The 15,943-nt window shown below is 38.6% G+C and overlaps 1 protein-coding gene across 23 annotated transcripts in view; it reads right to left on the minus strand.

The window, feature by feature from the left end:
- shank3a (SH3 and multiple ankyrin repeat domains 3a) overlaps nt 1-15,943 on the minus strand; it is a 569,169-nt gene that overhangs the window by 247,209 nt on the left and 306,017 nt on the right. For 4 of the 23 annotated variants that reach the window (XR_012394291.1, XR_012394289.1, XM_073930235.1 and 1 more), the window contains exon 1: nt 15,187-15,463. The exons of the other annotated variants lie outside the window; for them this stretch is intronic. Coding sequence is in view for 2 of the 4 variants with exons in the window: in XM_073930235.1 (XP_073786336.1) it covers nt 15,187-15,276 (90 nt within the window). In the remaining 2 variants the exon portion in view is untranslated. Of the gene's footprint in view, nt 1-15,186; nt 15,464-15,943 lie in introns of those variants that run through there. 23 annotated transcript variants of the gene reach the window in all.

A 15,943-nucleotide genomic window follows, 5' to 3' on the forward strand; every position in this document is an offset into this window, starting at 1 on the left:
TTCACCCTGTTTTGATTAGACTCTTGGAATTTCTAGTTTATTTGATCCTAAAGATCTGAAATTTATATTTACATTTTTTTTTATTCCAATAATATGTCACAATATTACTGTTTATGAAAATTTTATTTTTGATCCAATAAATGAAAGCTTGTTGAGCATAGAAGACTAAAATCAGTAAAATAATTAGTGAAAGATAACATGACAATGAACACAAGAGCAATGATGTTGAAAATTCAGCTGTGTACCACAGGAACACATTACATTTAACATTCATTCATCTATTATCCTTTGGCGTAGTCCCTGATTATCAGAGGTTGCCCCAGCGGAATGAACTACTGGAACTATTCCAGCATGTTTTACGCAGCGGATGCCTTTCCAGCTGCAACCCAGTAGTGTGAAACACCCATACACACTCACATTCACACACACACTCATACATTATGGCCAATTTACCTCATCTAATTTACCTATAGCGCATGTGGTGGAAACCAGAGCACCCGGATGAAACCCACACCAACATGGGGAGAACATGCAAACTCCAGACAGAAATGCCAACTGGTTCAGAAGGGACTTAAACCACCAACCTTCTTGCTGTGTGGTGACAGTGCTAACCACTGAGCCACCATGCCACCTGCATTATGAATATATATTTGCATTTTTTTTTTTTATTTCAATAATATGTCACAATATTACTGTTTATTAAAATTGTATTTTTGATCCAATAAATGAAACCTTGTTGAGCATGAGAGACTTTCTCAACAGCATTGTATCTGGCTGTACATTTTCAGCACAGTACTTTCGGACAAAAGCAGCACATTCGCCTAACAGCAAGAAGGTCACTTGTTCAAACCTCAGTAGGGTCAGTTGACATTTCTGTGTGGAGTTTGCATATTATCCCTGTGTTTGCGTGGGTTTCCTCCGGGTGCTCTGGTTCTCCCCACAAGTCCAAAGACATGTGGTACAGGTGAATCAGGTATGCTTAAATTGTCTGTAGTGTATGTGTATGAATGAGTGTGTGTGAATGTTTCCCAGTGATGGGTTGCAACTGGAAGGGCATGCGCTGCATAAAGTATATGCTGGATAAATTGGTGGTTCATTCTGCTGTGGCGACCCAGATTAATAGAGAGACTAAGCTGAAAAGAAAAGGAATGAACTTTCGGATAAATATTGTGTTGTTTGTACCACTGCACAAGTGGAAATGAATTTGCATTTACTTCTAGTTTTACACATCTTCATTTGAACAAATCAATATTCATTGCTACAAGTTATATAGCTCCAAACAAACATGAATGAACCTCTTATGTGTCATGTAATCTTCTCTCAGCATATCAACCACAGCAAAAACATCAATAAAACAGCTTGTAAAGCATGTCATGTAGCATTACATTTACCTCCGGCAAGTCATTCAATATCCACAGCTTACCGGTTCACTACAGAATGCACTCTAGAGAAAAATAAAAAATATATATATTTGGACTATATTATCTATTATATTTCTTATTTTTAACCAGCTGGAACCAGTGAAATATTTATTTAAGGTATATTTTTATCATTTCTTTTCTATGCTAACAAAAAAGTAGATACAATTCTTATAGCGCTCCTTCTCATACTTCAGTCTAGTATGAGATAGCGCTCCTTCTCATACTTCAGTCTCCACATCAAAGTTCCTGAAAGCAAAGAAGGTCAAGGTGCTCCAGGATTGGCTAGCCCAGTCACCAGACATGAACATTATTATGTCTGGGGTAAGAAAAAAGAGGACGCATTGAAGATAAATCCAAAGATTCTTGATGAACTCTGGGAGTTCGAAAAAATTAAATAAAATTTAGAAGTTATTTGTGTCATTTCAGATAAGTATGGATGCAGTCCTCCAAGCTCATGGGAGTCATACACAATATGAACCATGCACCATGACTTTATATTCTATACTGTACATTTTTTCTGTTTAGTGACACAACTTTTATCTAAGCAAAGTCAGACCTTACTGTTCTAATTAAATAATTAAAAATCAAGGCTTGATCATATTTTATTTTGGTAAAATAAGCATAATTAGAGGCATTTGCCTTTCATATAAGCCACTTCTGATACTAAATTATCAACTAGAAGTCAAGTTATTATTGTTGTTCCTAAAACGTGCGTAGGCGACACGATTATTGTCGGGTAGTGTATAAATATTCCAATATTTTCATCTCGCATATCAGTAATATTGCCTAAAATGTTTATAATGTATTTAATTTTGTCTAGTGTTTGTTTATGCAACAGAATCCATTTCCAACATCCACATGTCCATACTATATCTATTGTGAGTCATGACTATGAATAAAGCACCTCAAAAGATCATCACACATGCATTACATCTGCTATCAATAATTTAATCCATGAAACCTATGATAAAAACCCATAATATACCTAATAAATAACTTCCACACGATTCACACTCACAAATCTATGTCACATATTATATCTAACAGAAGCCCCAGTTCATCCCACAATATATGCCAATAAGCATACAAATCATATAACAATAAACCTATATCAATAATATATTGTTTGTCACATAAAACATACATAATAAAAACACTAGTGTAAATGCCCTTAAAAAACAACACAAGCAATCTGGCTAAGCATGTTTCAAAAGTGCATTACCTGCAGAAAGACAAGTTTTCGATTGACTAGCTTAAGGTACATCATCCATCATTATGCTAGCAGTCAATCACACAAGGTCTCTCTAAGTGAAGTTTATTTATAAACTAATTTCAAGAGGATCACGTGCTTATAATTGCTTGTAGCCAGCCCCACACTATTCAATTTATGATTCACCAATCAGATGATTCCTAAGCCCACAGCAATCACTATCTGTTCATTAGCTACTATAGCAGGGGAGTTCTCGAGATCTACCTGAGCTCAAACTCCCCTCTCGCCTTGCAAACAAGAGTGAGCCCCGAACTCGAGGATCTTATGAGCTCAGGGCTCTCTCCCGTGACAGCATGCCAAACAAGGTTTATAAACAATCATCAGCTAAGTGTGAACTCTTGAAATTAGTATAACATTATTAGTTTAATAAACACACACATTCGGTTACAATGAAAACAGTATTTTTTTCTCTGCAGTAGCCTAAATAAATCTTAAACATTATAAATGCTTTTACATTGCTGTATTTGCAAATATAGCCTAATGATAAACTGTTCTTATTAAGAAATTATTTTTAAAAATGCTTATTTTTTTCATTGTTAACCGGTGACTCACTTATGTGAATGTGTTGATGTAAAATCTTAAACATGATCTGATTATTAATCTGCATTTTGCAACTCAGAGGCTGTTTTTTTAACTGCAGGGAGCACAAGAAACCAAGAAAGATCCAGACTTCTGCCAGAAAAGACAAACATGTAGATTTTTCTCCAGAAGAAAAAAGGTTAAAAACTGAGAGTCATATTCCTTCAACCCATTATACATTCTTTTATAGGAAAAATTTTATTCATTTGTTTTACATATATTGTTTTTGCCTTACTTCACATAAAAATGTAATATAAAAAAGTGTTGTTAATTCTGTTTAGTTAATTTTTTTTACATAAAAAACTGTACAAAAAGTATCGATAAGAGAACGGTTAAAGTCAACCTAAGCTCATTCTGAAAACGTAGCCCCACGGACATAAGAACGTGATTTACGTGGCCGGTGGTTCGTATGGCTGCATTTCCTTTTTTCAAGCGAACGCTACGGGGCGGTGTGACACCACTCCTCTTCGCGCTCGCCGGCTGACGGCTCACCTCCGCGTGGAGGGCTTTCCAGCCGCAACCAGTTTGTCCGGTTAGCTCATCGTGTTACCTCGGCGGAGCAGAGGCCTGGAGGGGAGCCGGCCGCGATGACGGGGTTCGAGTACGGGGAAGAGCAGTTCCAGAAATCAGGTAAGACAAAAAACAGAATCCAAAAAATAAAGCGAACGAGTTCATAACAGGGCGGGAATGTGGAGAAATCCGAAAACGCGGTCAAAATCAGACGAGGGCTTTTCTTTTTCTGGACGGCTTTTGTAAATCGTTGCTTGGGCTTAGGGACGGAGGAGGAGGAGGAGGAGGAGGAGGAACGTTTCCAGAATGAGCCTGGGTTGGTTAAAGTACCGAACACAAAAGTGATATCGATAAAAGTAGTAATAACGTTAAAACCTTAACGATACCCATCCCTACTCATAGCACTCTTAATATAGCCTGCAGAAATCATAATGCATCTAGCACTGGATACACACCACATTACAATGTTGCCTATAACAAAACCTAATATTATTTGTCAAATATCCAGCATTAGCATAACATTGACAACAATACTCTTAAAGCAGCCATCAATGCTGGCGCATTCCATAACAATCGGCCTCAAATTTGCTCATACATCTGCTAGTGTCTTACCATCACGCATCTTGCACTGCTCATAACGCATACCATTTGCTCTAATGGCACACATAACCAAGGCTATCGCTGGCACACTGGTGTTAATGTGACATGTAAACGACATATGTGCTGTCCTTTATACTGGCCGAGAGATTGGCAGGCCGGTGGCGAGATGTCAGATGCTTGTCCCACTGTGAGTTAGTGTTGAGTTATTACTCCGCTTTCCAGCAGAGCGTTTCACTTCACGCCTGACAGACGGCTCCTTGAGAGATCCATTTGTCTTAATGGGACTTCAGGAGCGAGTCCGCTTGGAAGCAAAAAAATTGTGACAAACTTACAATCTCTCTCTTTCTCAGACTCCACATAACCTGTCTCTCTGTCCACAGGTAAAGGAACAGTAGTTGAAACTCTCATAGGCGCAGTTTATGGATGAACAACTGGTCCATTAACCTCTGACTGGTGCACAGAGAAAGAAAGATGGTGCTCTTATGTTCCACTTTGAGTCAATTCAATAAGAGACTACACCAGGGCTCATGTTTAAAGGAATAGCTCAGCTGGAAGCGAACATTCTGTCATCCTTTACTCACATCTGTGACTTTCCTCCAGAAGGAAAAATGCAGGTACTGTGATTACTTTCCATGCACTTATAATGTGGGATGAAGCAAAGAAAAGAAGAGAGATATAAATCCTGTGCACTATTAATGAAGGCAAAAAATGCTAAAATGATTCTTCACATTTGTCATTCTTTCTCTATATGTTTTTGTATTTTAATGAAATCTATCTTGCTTCTCTTTATTTATCCATGAATAATTCCACATCTCCAATTATTTTTCAATACACCTACCAATCTGTCCATCCGTCCATCCATTCCTCTGTCCATCTATCCATCCACCGACTTAATTACCCACCCATCCATAAACCTACCCACAAATTCATCATCCATTAACCCATTAATCAATGCACCCATCCATCAACTCATTTATCCATCCATCCAATCCATCAATCAACCAACCCACCCAGTCATCCATTTATCCATCCATCCATCCATCCATCAACCCACCAGCCAACCCACCCATCAATCCATTCTTCTAATCCATTCGTCCGTCCATCCATCCATCCATCCATCCATCCATCCATCCATCCATCCATCCATCCATCCACTCATTTATTCATCCATCTAATCCACCAATCAACCCACCCATTTATCCATCCATCCATCAACCCATCAATCAACGCACCCATCAACCCACCAATCCTTCCCAATCGAATCTATCCATTTATCCATCCTTCCATCCATCCATCCATCCATCCATCCATCCATCCATCCATCCATCCATCCAACTTTCCAACCACTCACCCATCCACCCACCCACCCATCTACCCATCCATCCATCCATCCATCCATCCATCCATCTATCCATCCATCCACTCATTGATCCATCCAATCCACCAATCAACCCACCCATACATCCATTTATCCATCCATCCATCAACCATCAACCCACCGATCAACCCATCCATAGATCCATCCATTCATCAACCCACCCACCCAACCATCCATCCATCCATCCATCCATCCATCAACCCACCAATTAACCCACCCATCTATTCATCATCTATCCATTCATTCATTCATTCATTCATCCAACCATCCATCCATCCATCCATCCATCCATCCATTCATCAACCCACCCCTCCATCCACCATTCAACCCACCCATGAACACATCCATGCATTTATCAATCCATTCATCAGCCTATCCACCCACCCTACCATCCATCCCTCCCTCCATCCACGCATCAACCTACCCATCTATCCATCCATTTATCTATTCATCCATTAACTCCCCAATCAACCCACCCATTTATCCATTTATCCATCCATCCATCATCCATCAACCCACCCATAAACCCACCAATCAACCCACCTATCTGTGCATTAACACATCAATCAACGCACCCATCAACCCACCAATCCTTCCAATATCCATTAAATCCATCCATCAACTCATCCATCCATCCATCCATCCATCCACCCATCTATCCATCCATCTATCCATCCACTAATTTATCCATCGAATCCACCAATCAACCCACCCATTCATCCATTTATCCATCCATCTATCATCCATCAACGCACCAGTCAACTCACCCATCAACCCTCCCATCCATCCATTCATCCTTCCAATATCCATCGAATCCATTCATCTATCCACCCATCCATCCATCCATCCATCAATCCATCCATCCATCTATCCATCCATCCATCCATCCATCCACCCATCCATCCATCCATCCATCCATCCATCCATCCATCCATCCATCCATCCATCCATCCATCCATCCATCAATCCATCCATCCATCCATCCATCCATCCATCCATCGACCAATCCATCAACCAATTCATATATCAACCAATCCACACATCTATCCATCCATTTATTTATTTATCCATCCAACCATCCATTCATCCATCCGTCCATCCATCCATCCATTAACTTTCCCCACTCGTCCATCCGTCCGTACATCCATCCATCCATCCATCCATCCATCCAACTTACCAATTAACAACCTCCCACCCATCAATCTATCCATCCATCCAACCATCTAAAAAATTCACACCAGAAAACACACAACCTCTGCCTATTATGCATATGTTGGAAATGCGTGAAACACGAGAAAAAATCCTGTTATATTTGTACAGCACGCACACTCTTTTAAAATGCATCAGGGAGAACCCTCCACACCCTGCCTGCTGTTTTATGTTATATCAACACTATTGAACCATTTCAACTATATGTGAACATTACATTTGCATTGGTGACTCGCATCAAAGTAAACAGCAAGATGAAATGGAATACATGCTGAGCGTATTGGGGCAAATCCATCTGTTTCACAACATGGACAGACACAAGAGCAATCTGAAGGCACAGGGTTGTTAGTTACACAACCATCATGCTGGTGACCATCTAAAAAAATACAAAGTTATGAAAATTACCCCTAGCATGAGACAATGGACATAACAAGAGGACAGCAGACAGAAAGATAGAGAGAATTACAAACTAGATGGATGGACTGATGAATGGTAAGAATAATAGACGGGTGGATGCATGAAGAGGTGGACAGATAGAAAGGGAGTTGTGTGTGTCTGTGTGTGTGCGTGTGTGTGTGTGTGTGTGTGTGTCAGGATCAGCTGATGTGTAATTGCCCTGTAGATGTACTGGACCTCACTCTAGTTTAATTAGGTCATGTAATGGTCAGCCTCGGGGCAGGGCCGATAAAAGAGTCCCGGGACAGTTGAGTGGAAGGGACTCTATTCACATCTTTATGTACTATCTCTATCTCTCCCTCACTCTCTTTTACTCTCTAATCTCATAAACATTTCAAAAGTTTGCACCAAACCAACATCTAACCCCTGAATAGTTACTTTTCACACTAATACTCCATATAACACCAATATATGCGCTCTCGTCCAGCCCTGACATTCATTTCAAAACCACTTCTTATACATAAGTAATCATTGAGCAGATGATTTCATTAAACGTGGTGTAAAACGAGGTCAGATCTCCTGGAGTAACCACAGTTGCTCTCTCAATTTCAGCATCCATTTAGTTTTAAACAGCACTAAACAAGATCACAGGGTAACAATCAAACCTCAAAACGAACTTGGTTAATGTTCAAAATCCATCAGCACTAACATGCATGTCAAAAACTACAGTACACCACTGTAAATGCAGAGACCATCACAGGATGAGGTCACAGCTGGCAGATATGGAGCAAACTAATTCATGCTCTGTTAGTTTTAACTCATGCTCTCATGATGAGTTGATAAGCTGTGCTTTTAAAACGCATGTATAACATTGGCAATGAGAGTAAAATCAGCACAAATTGTAACTTTTCCCCCTGAATGAGTCCTGATTATATATATATATATATATATATATATATATATATATATATATATATATATATATATATATATATATATATATATAAAAACTGAAATTGGTGCCCCTCCCCCCCGTTTATTTTTTTCACCAATTTCTGTTTAACAGAGAGCAGATTTTCTCAAAAAAAAAAAAAAACAATCACAATCGTTTAGAGGTCATTTTTGGTTAATGATGTCAGAATTTACTGGTATTTTTGGAATGGATGTGTGAATGGTCATTTCCGAAAAAAAAAAATCCGTAACGTCCTTGCCTGTGTAAACAGCGTTTTTTTTTTATTTACCGGTAAAGTTGTTCTGGAAATTTTCCGGATATTTTCCGGGATCATCGTGTGAAAGGGGCTTGTGTGTCTGGCTAAGGATGTTTCAGAAGCCAGGTAAAAACAAAAAAGCTAGTTAAAAAAAAAAAAAAAAATGCAGTTAAAGTATGCGGCTGCAATGTACTTTTCTCTTCTTGTTTGCTTTTGATAACACAATTGGTTGGGTTTAGGGAAAAGGGATGCTTAGGGATTGTGAAGGTATACCTATATAATATATACAGTTGAAGTCAGAATTATTAGCCCCCCTTTGAATTTTTTTTTCTTTTTTAAATATTTCCCATATATATTTAAAAAATATTTATATATTTTCCATATGGCTGAAGTTTTTTTTTTTTTTAATTTTATTTCGGCTGTTTAAAAGCAGTTTTAATTTTTTTTAAAAGCCATTTAATCTATATATTTTTTAGTCTACAGAACAAACCATCATTATTCAATGACTTGCCTAATTACCCTAACCTGCCTAATTAACCTAATTAACCTAGTTAAGCCTTTAAATGTCACTTTAAGCTGTATAGAAGTATCTTGAAAAACTCAACAATTATCTTGAAAATATTATTTACTAGGGATGTAACGGTATCAGAATTTCACGGTACGGTAATACCTCGGTATGAATGTCACGGTACGGTATTTATTGAATCATTTACAGGAAAAAAAAAACTTTTGAAAATACTCCAAAAAAGTGCCAAAAGTGTCAATGACATACAAATTAGCCATCTATCTGTTAGCTTTGAAACAGGAACTTCAATTTTAATAACAAAAAATTATTAAACCATGTAAAAAAATAAAGTTTCAATTTAGTATTGTTGAAAACTCATCACATTTAACATTTAATCACTCACTTAGATAGAGATGGGTTTAAAGAAAAATTATCATATAATTATAATCTGGTAAAAGCTGGTATCTCTGGGTATTTACAATGTCCCCTGCAACAGAAAAAAACCCTCTCATTTGGGACTGAGGTTTCTGGGACAAGAGAGATATGACTTGGCCCATGTTGACAGCAGTGGGTAACGTTGTGCATTGTCTTTCCCCCACTTGAGAAGACAAACCATGAGTGAGATAGAGGTCTCTTTGCGGTACAAGTCAATGTCTGCATCAATCTGAACAGTGTGCTGTGTTTCTGCAGTCCCCATGACTGTTATTAGTCGTATTCCCCAACTTGCAAGCACGTGCACACATAGGGCTCAACCTGTGCAGTGCACATGCCCTTTTTAGTCTTGGATAGAAAATGCCCTTCCAAAACGATCAAAAGTGCCCCCGCGACGCGACACAACCTCCGTCCAGTCCAGCCCTTCAGTAGGCGCGCGACAACACCTCTCCTGAGTATGCGCGCTCAACCCCCCCTCGGCGCTTTACAATACGCGCGCCACAACACAGCTGATCAGAACGCGCGCGACAGCACCGCTATTCAGCACGCGCGCGGCGACAACACCCGCTTTAGGTTCGATAATTTCCATCTTTTTTTCATCTCCGCTACTAGCAGCACACTCCATTTCCGCATTACTGGATCTGTAGCGACAACAGACCGCAAAGGATTATGGCCACGCCGGGGCTGATGGGAAATGAAGTTTCAGCTACCTCCCGTTCGCTTCATTCGCCTGAGCAAATTTTCTCTGAAGACCTATAGTTTTACCGAGTCATGCGACTTCGGTAATATCGAAAAAATTTAATATTGCGGTATGACGGTATTTACAATACCGTTACATCCCTATTATTTACTGTCATCATGGCAAAGATAAAATAAATCAGTTATTAGAAATGAGTTATTAAATCTATCATGTTTAGAAATGTGTAGGAAAAAAAATTATTTCCATTAAACAGAAAATGGGGAAAAAATAAACTCGGGGGCTAATAATTCGGGGGGGCTAATAAATCTGACTTCAACTGTATATATATATATATATATATATATATATATATATATATATATATACATACACATACATACATATATATATATATATATATATATATATGCACCGAATTACCTAACGAGCTGAACAGCTTCTCTAGGATGTGCATGAGAAGGATGTGTAAATGGCAGGTAAGAGAAAACATAACCCATTTGAGATTCGTAAAAATGTACACTGTAGCTTCAGGTGTATTTGGCAATTCAATTTTTGCCATGTATTTCGCAGTTCGCGAAAAAATTGTAGCACTGGGCATGTATTCCCAATGAGCCTGGGTTCTACATTTGGCTATATGCCCCTGCAACACAAGACTGGTTTTGAAGTCCATGGGTCATATAAGAGGTGTAAAGGGACCGGTCTGAAATTGACAGTACAAGAAGATGGCAAGGAAGACCAGGTTCACCTCATGTGCTCTCAATAGTCCCTAAAGGAAGGAGTCTCCACAACATCGGCACAGTGTTTTCCCAAAGCTGTCATGCCAGTGACTGACTACACCTCCACACTCTGTCTGATCGCACTGGCGCACAAGCGGCTGGCGCTACGAGCCCTCGTTAAATCTCCCATCAGTCACTTTACAGGATCAAGAGATTACGTATCACAGCCAGTGTCATCTCCGTCAAGACCGTGGATCAGTACACTGTCAGATCCACACACACACGCCATCACCATTCTGTGCACGCCATTCAAAGAGCAGCAAGCAAAGAACCAAAACGGCGGAAAATGGGGGAAGCGCTGAAAATGCTTGATGTGGTAAACTTTAATGCTTCAATTGTTCTTGCTCACACCTTTAAACACTTTTATCAGCGTGTGTTCGATGTAGCGGAGAGTGTTGAGACAGCAGTGGAGCTTTAGCTGAAGACAGACATGGATGGGCTTCATCCAATTTAATTTCATGGCAATTCGTCACTTTTTGATTTAGTGGCTAATTCGTATTAATTTTTACAAGCTCAATTTAGAATGAATTTTGAGGAGTAGGGTTACGGGTGGAGTTTGAGTTTTCATATGATAATCATATCACCCATAGGGTTGGCTATTGAAACTCGGTGCCATTATAGCAACGGTACCTTTGTAACTTATATGTACCAATGACCGAATCAGCATATGAGTTTGGGTGCCTAATTTTGGTGCCACTGCTGCTACAACAAGGACGTACTGTAAGAAGCATTAAGGGTTGCATCAAAGGCACACATAGTTACGCATTGTCACACTATCTCTAAACATTTAATTTTAAACAACTGTGAGGAATACGGACAGGCGATGTCAGGCATGTGTTCTTGTAGCTTAGGGAACGCTTTACAAAAGTTGCGTGTAGGGGGAAACACGTCAAACTTAATGACACATTTGAGGGCTCATGGAATCAACTTAAAAGCAGAGGAATGCACTGTCTATAAAAACTAGCAACATCATCTGGCACTTTCAATGAGTACGTAGACACCAATGCTCTGATTTGATTATGATTAAGACTATACTCTGATTAAGTAAACAGTGATTTTTGAAAAATACTGATTCCTGAAATACCTCAGTTTGTCATGGGGGCATTAATAAAATTGTCCTGAATGAAAGTGAAACTGCAGTTAAAGTCGAAAAATAAAAAATGAAACATCTGAAATTACATGAAGCCCTGGAGGAAACATCAATAGCGTGGTGAAGCAATGACGTTAATCGATGTATGTACTGTAACATGTAAAACGGGATATTAAAAGGTACATTCAAAAAGTAACTCGGTTTTTTTTATGCTTCCAACTGACCGCGCACCTCCGTATGAACGGCTTTTATAGTGTAACCAGTTTTCCCAGTGGCATGCCACGTTTATCAGCTGACTTGGGATCAGAGAAGAGTTGACCACGACGACGGAGTTCAAGTCTGGTAAAGAACGAGATTAAGGCAAATCATTAGATTACTGATAACCATGTAGTCACAAGTCCCAACCCTAGTAAAAAGGGGTTCAGTATTTTGATGACAGCCCTTCCACAGGTTAGTAGTAAGCTAATGTAATTTCATGATGCAAATTTTAAATTCATACTAACCAAAATATGATCAAAGGAAATATACTAATGTAATTCAAATATATAAAATATGAATTGATGTTTATTTCAAACTTTAATTATATTGTTTTATTAAAATATATATTTTTAAGATTTTGTCAAGTAAAAGATTTTTCTAGAGTCATCCACCATAGTTTTGTTGCTCAAAAGTATCGGTTCAGGCACCGTTTTGGCACCGGTACCGTTTTAGAAGTATCAATTTAGCACCGGTATCGAAATAACTCGAAACGATACCCAACCCTAATCATGAATGAAATTATATAAATTTATACAAATTTAGCTACTTTTCTGACAATACGTAAAATAGTTACATTTGCTCGTAAGATTGAGCTGATTTTGTCTCATATCAAGCCAAGTTTAAACATTAAGCTTCATGGTAAGTCATTTTTAAGTTTTTTGACAACATTTTACCTATCTTGTAATAATTTTTCATATTTCTTTTTTTTCTTTAGTTTTTTTTACATTTTTGTGACATATTTGAATATAATAGATTAGTGGTAACAAAGGATGTCCGCAACACAGGCTCATTGTGAATATGTACCCCTGTATACATTTCCAGAGAGTGCGAATTATGTAGCCAGAGATACATATGGCTGTATTTCGTCTTTAAAATAAACGCTACAAAGCAGTATGATGCTGCAGACGGCTTCTGTTTTTTTCGTGCTTCCAGTTGATTAGATTAGATTAGGTTAGATGTTCCAATATTTCTTCTACAACTCTGAACTCCAGTGTATTTAGTGTTCTTGAAACTAAAATTATTATTGTTTTAATTAATTGAAAAAGAAACTGAGACTCAACTGAATATATGTGTAGTTTATTCTGACATCATTTACTCACCCTTCACTTGTTCACCAGTTTGACATTTTTGTCTTATTTCTATCGTTTTAGTACCTTCATAGCAAACTAATGGTAAAAGGGGTGTGGTTAATATTGTCCAAAGATAGAAAAAATGTTCAGACTTTAATTGAAGATTAGCGAAATAAGTGGATAAGTGGATTAATTTACAGATTAATTGTTAAACCTAAAGGAGTGGTTGCCAAAGTGGGACCCCTTTAAGGAGTTGCGGGATAATTGTGGGGGGGTTTGATGGGGGGTTTGGGTTCACTTGTGATTTCCTAAAGTCAAAGTTATATGATTAAACTATTAAAATTACCATATTTCATCCATAGCCTAGTTAATAGTTCCATTAAAATAACAGCATGCACTTTTTTACATTGGATTGTGACCCCTGGGGTCATTATGTTAGATTAAAGACATAGCAATAGGGTCTGATGTAGCAGATTTCATGGCACCCGGTAAACTTCGGTGTGTGTGTGTGTGTGTGTACCATTGCGTACAAGGTTTGTCTATTTATAACCACCTCAGAGTATATTGGGGATCATGAGTCACTGAAATTGTTATTTTAAGGGTTGCGGGCTAAAAAGCTTGGGAACCCCTGGCCTAAAAAATACATTTAGATTTCACACATACTTTCATGACAATATATTTTGGATTTTTGAAATATATACATTTTAAAATGTATAAGTTATTGGACTTTCACAGAATAAAACAAATATTGCCATTTTACTCAAACCGATACCTAATAAGTAGGCCCACTCGGAATCTTTGTGTACAGAAATCCACAGATTTCCAGAGGTTTTCAGCCCATCACTGAGTCTATTTATTTACCTGTGTAACTGTGTGTGAATTTATTCAGTTTTTAAACTAATTTCAGTAATATCATTGACTAATATGAAATTGTTCATATTATTTATTTAAAATACAGTTAATTTACATAACTAAATATTTTCTGTCTTTTAGTAAATACATTATACAACAGACTTGCTTTGTTTATCAAACATGTGAATCTAATTGGATTTGCATTGTAAACGTTTATTAAACATTAAAAAGGTATTATTTTTAATTTCATATGAAAAATTTAGTTACGATACTCTCAAAATAATTTCGCATGAATCTAAAGGTTTACAAAAATTTCTGTGCAGAAAGAGCACAAAATGTCTGCAGATTCTATGTGGAACTACTAATAACTCTGAATCCAGAAAATCCAACAAATTTCTTAATTGATCCTGCAGCTCATACACACATACATTAAATTAGACCTGAACCCATTGAAAATAAGTTGTAAAGATTTTAAAAAAAAATAAATTCCAAATTAACGGCAAAATCTAAAGGCAAGAAACCATTAGGTTCCAGCAAGGATTTCTAAATGCACAGTAGTTTCAATACACTTTACCAATCTGATCTGGATTTGTCAGCATTCTATTATTGACAAGCACAGAATGCAACAATGAGTTCCAATTACGAGCAGTATGAAAGCGAGCGTGTGTATGAATTTACTCCAATCTCATAGTTACCTCACAGCTCCTCTATAACAACAACTTCCCATTAAACCGACAATGACAGCAAGAAAAAACCTTATTGTTGAGCCTGCGGCCAATTCTGTCCCTGAAACAAACTGTCTCACACATTCAAATGGAAGTTACTCTCATATAAAGCCACAAGCACACACACACACACACACACACACACACACTGATGGAATGCAACACAATACACACACATAGAGAAGTGTCAGAGCGAGAACAGGATACCTTACTGTTGATTTTGGACTTCTTGGCGTTCTTTCTTGGCTTTCTGTGCCTCCGCTCTCTGGCGTCTCTCCGTCCGAGCGCTCCCCCCATCTCCACCTCTCATCACACACTCATCCGCCACATGCCCTCTCACCTATCGCCTCTTCTTCTCCTCCACACACACATAAACGTCTTGCCGGAGAGCCTCCCGCCGCTCACACACACACACACATGCACCCGCACACACACGCACTCTCTCTGACTCACATGCACACACACACACGCTGGCGCACGGTGTGTGTGATGAACGGGTGATTTCGCTGGATGCGGTGATGGGAGGGAAAGAGGGAGGAGAAAAGGAGGAAGAGTGGCGGTAATTTTGAGGAAGGGAGGGGGGGGAACGGTTTGGGATGGAGCCAGTAAGAAAAAAGCCCACGCTTATTCATTCACACTCATTCGTTAGCACTGCTGGTGTGTGTGTGTGTGTGTGTCCCATAGAAAAGAGTGATGAATGGCTTCACATTCACACACTCTCTCTCTCTCTCACTATGCAGTCGACTGCAGCATGTGCTCATTGACCAGAACAGATACGACTGCGACTACATTAAGCCACGCCTCCTGCTTGATGCGATTGGTTGAAGGGTGTGGCTTTTCTCTCTCTCTTTTTGATGTCCGAAGCAGCACTTGTGATTGGTTGATTAAGTTATTGTGGATTCAGACTGCTTGGAAACAGTAGTGACAGACCAATATATTGGGAAAAATGTCTATGCACTGGGAG

The sequence above is a fragment of the Danio rerio genome, chromosome 18 (assembly GCF_049306965.1).
Source record: "Danio rerio strain Tuebingen ecotype United States chromosome 18, GRCz12tu, whole genome shotgun sequence".
NCBI lineage: Eukaryota > Metazoa > Chordata > Actinopteri > Cypriniformes > Danionidae > Danio > Danio rerio.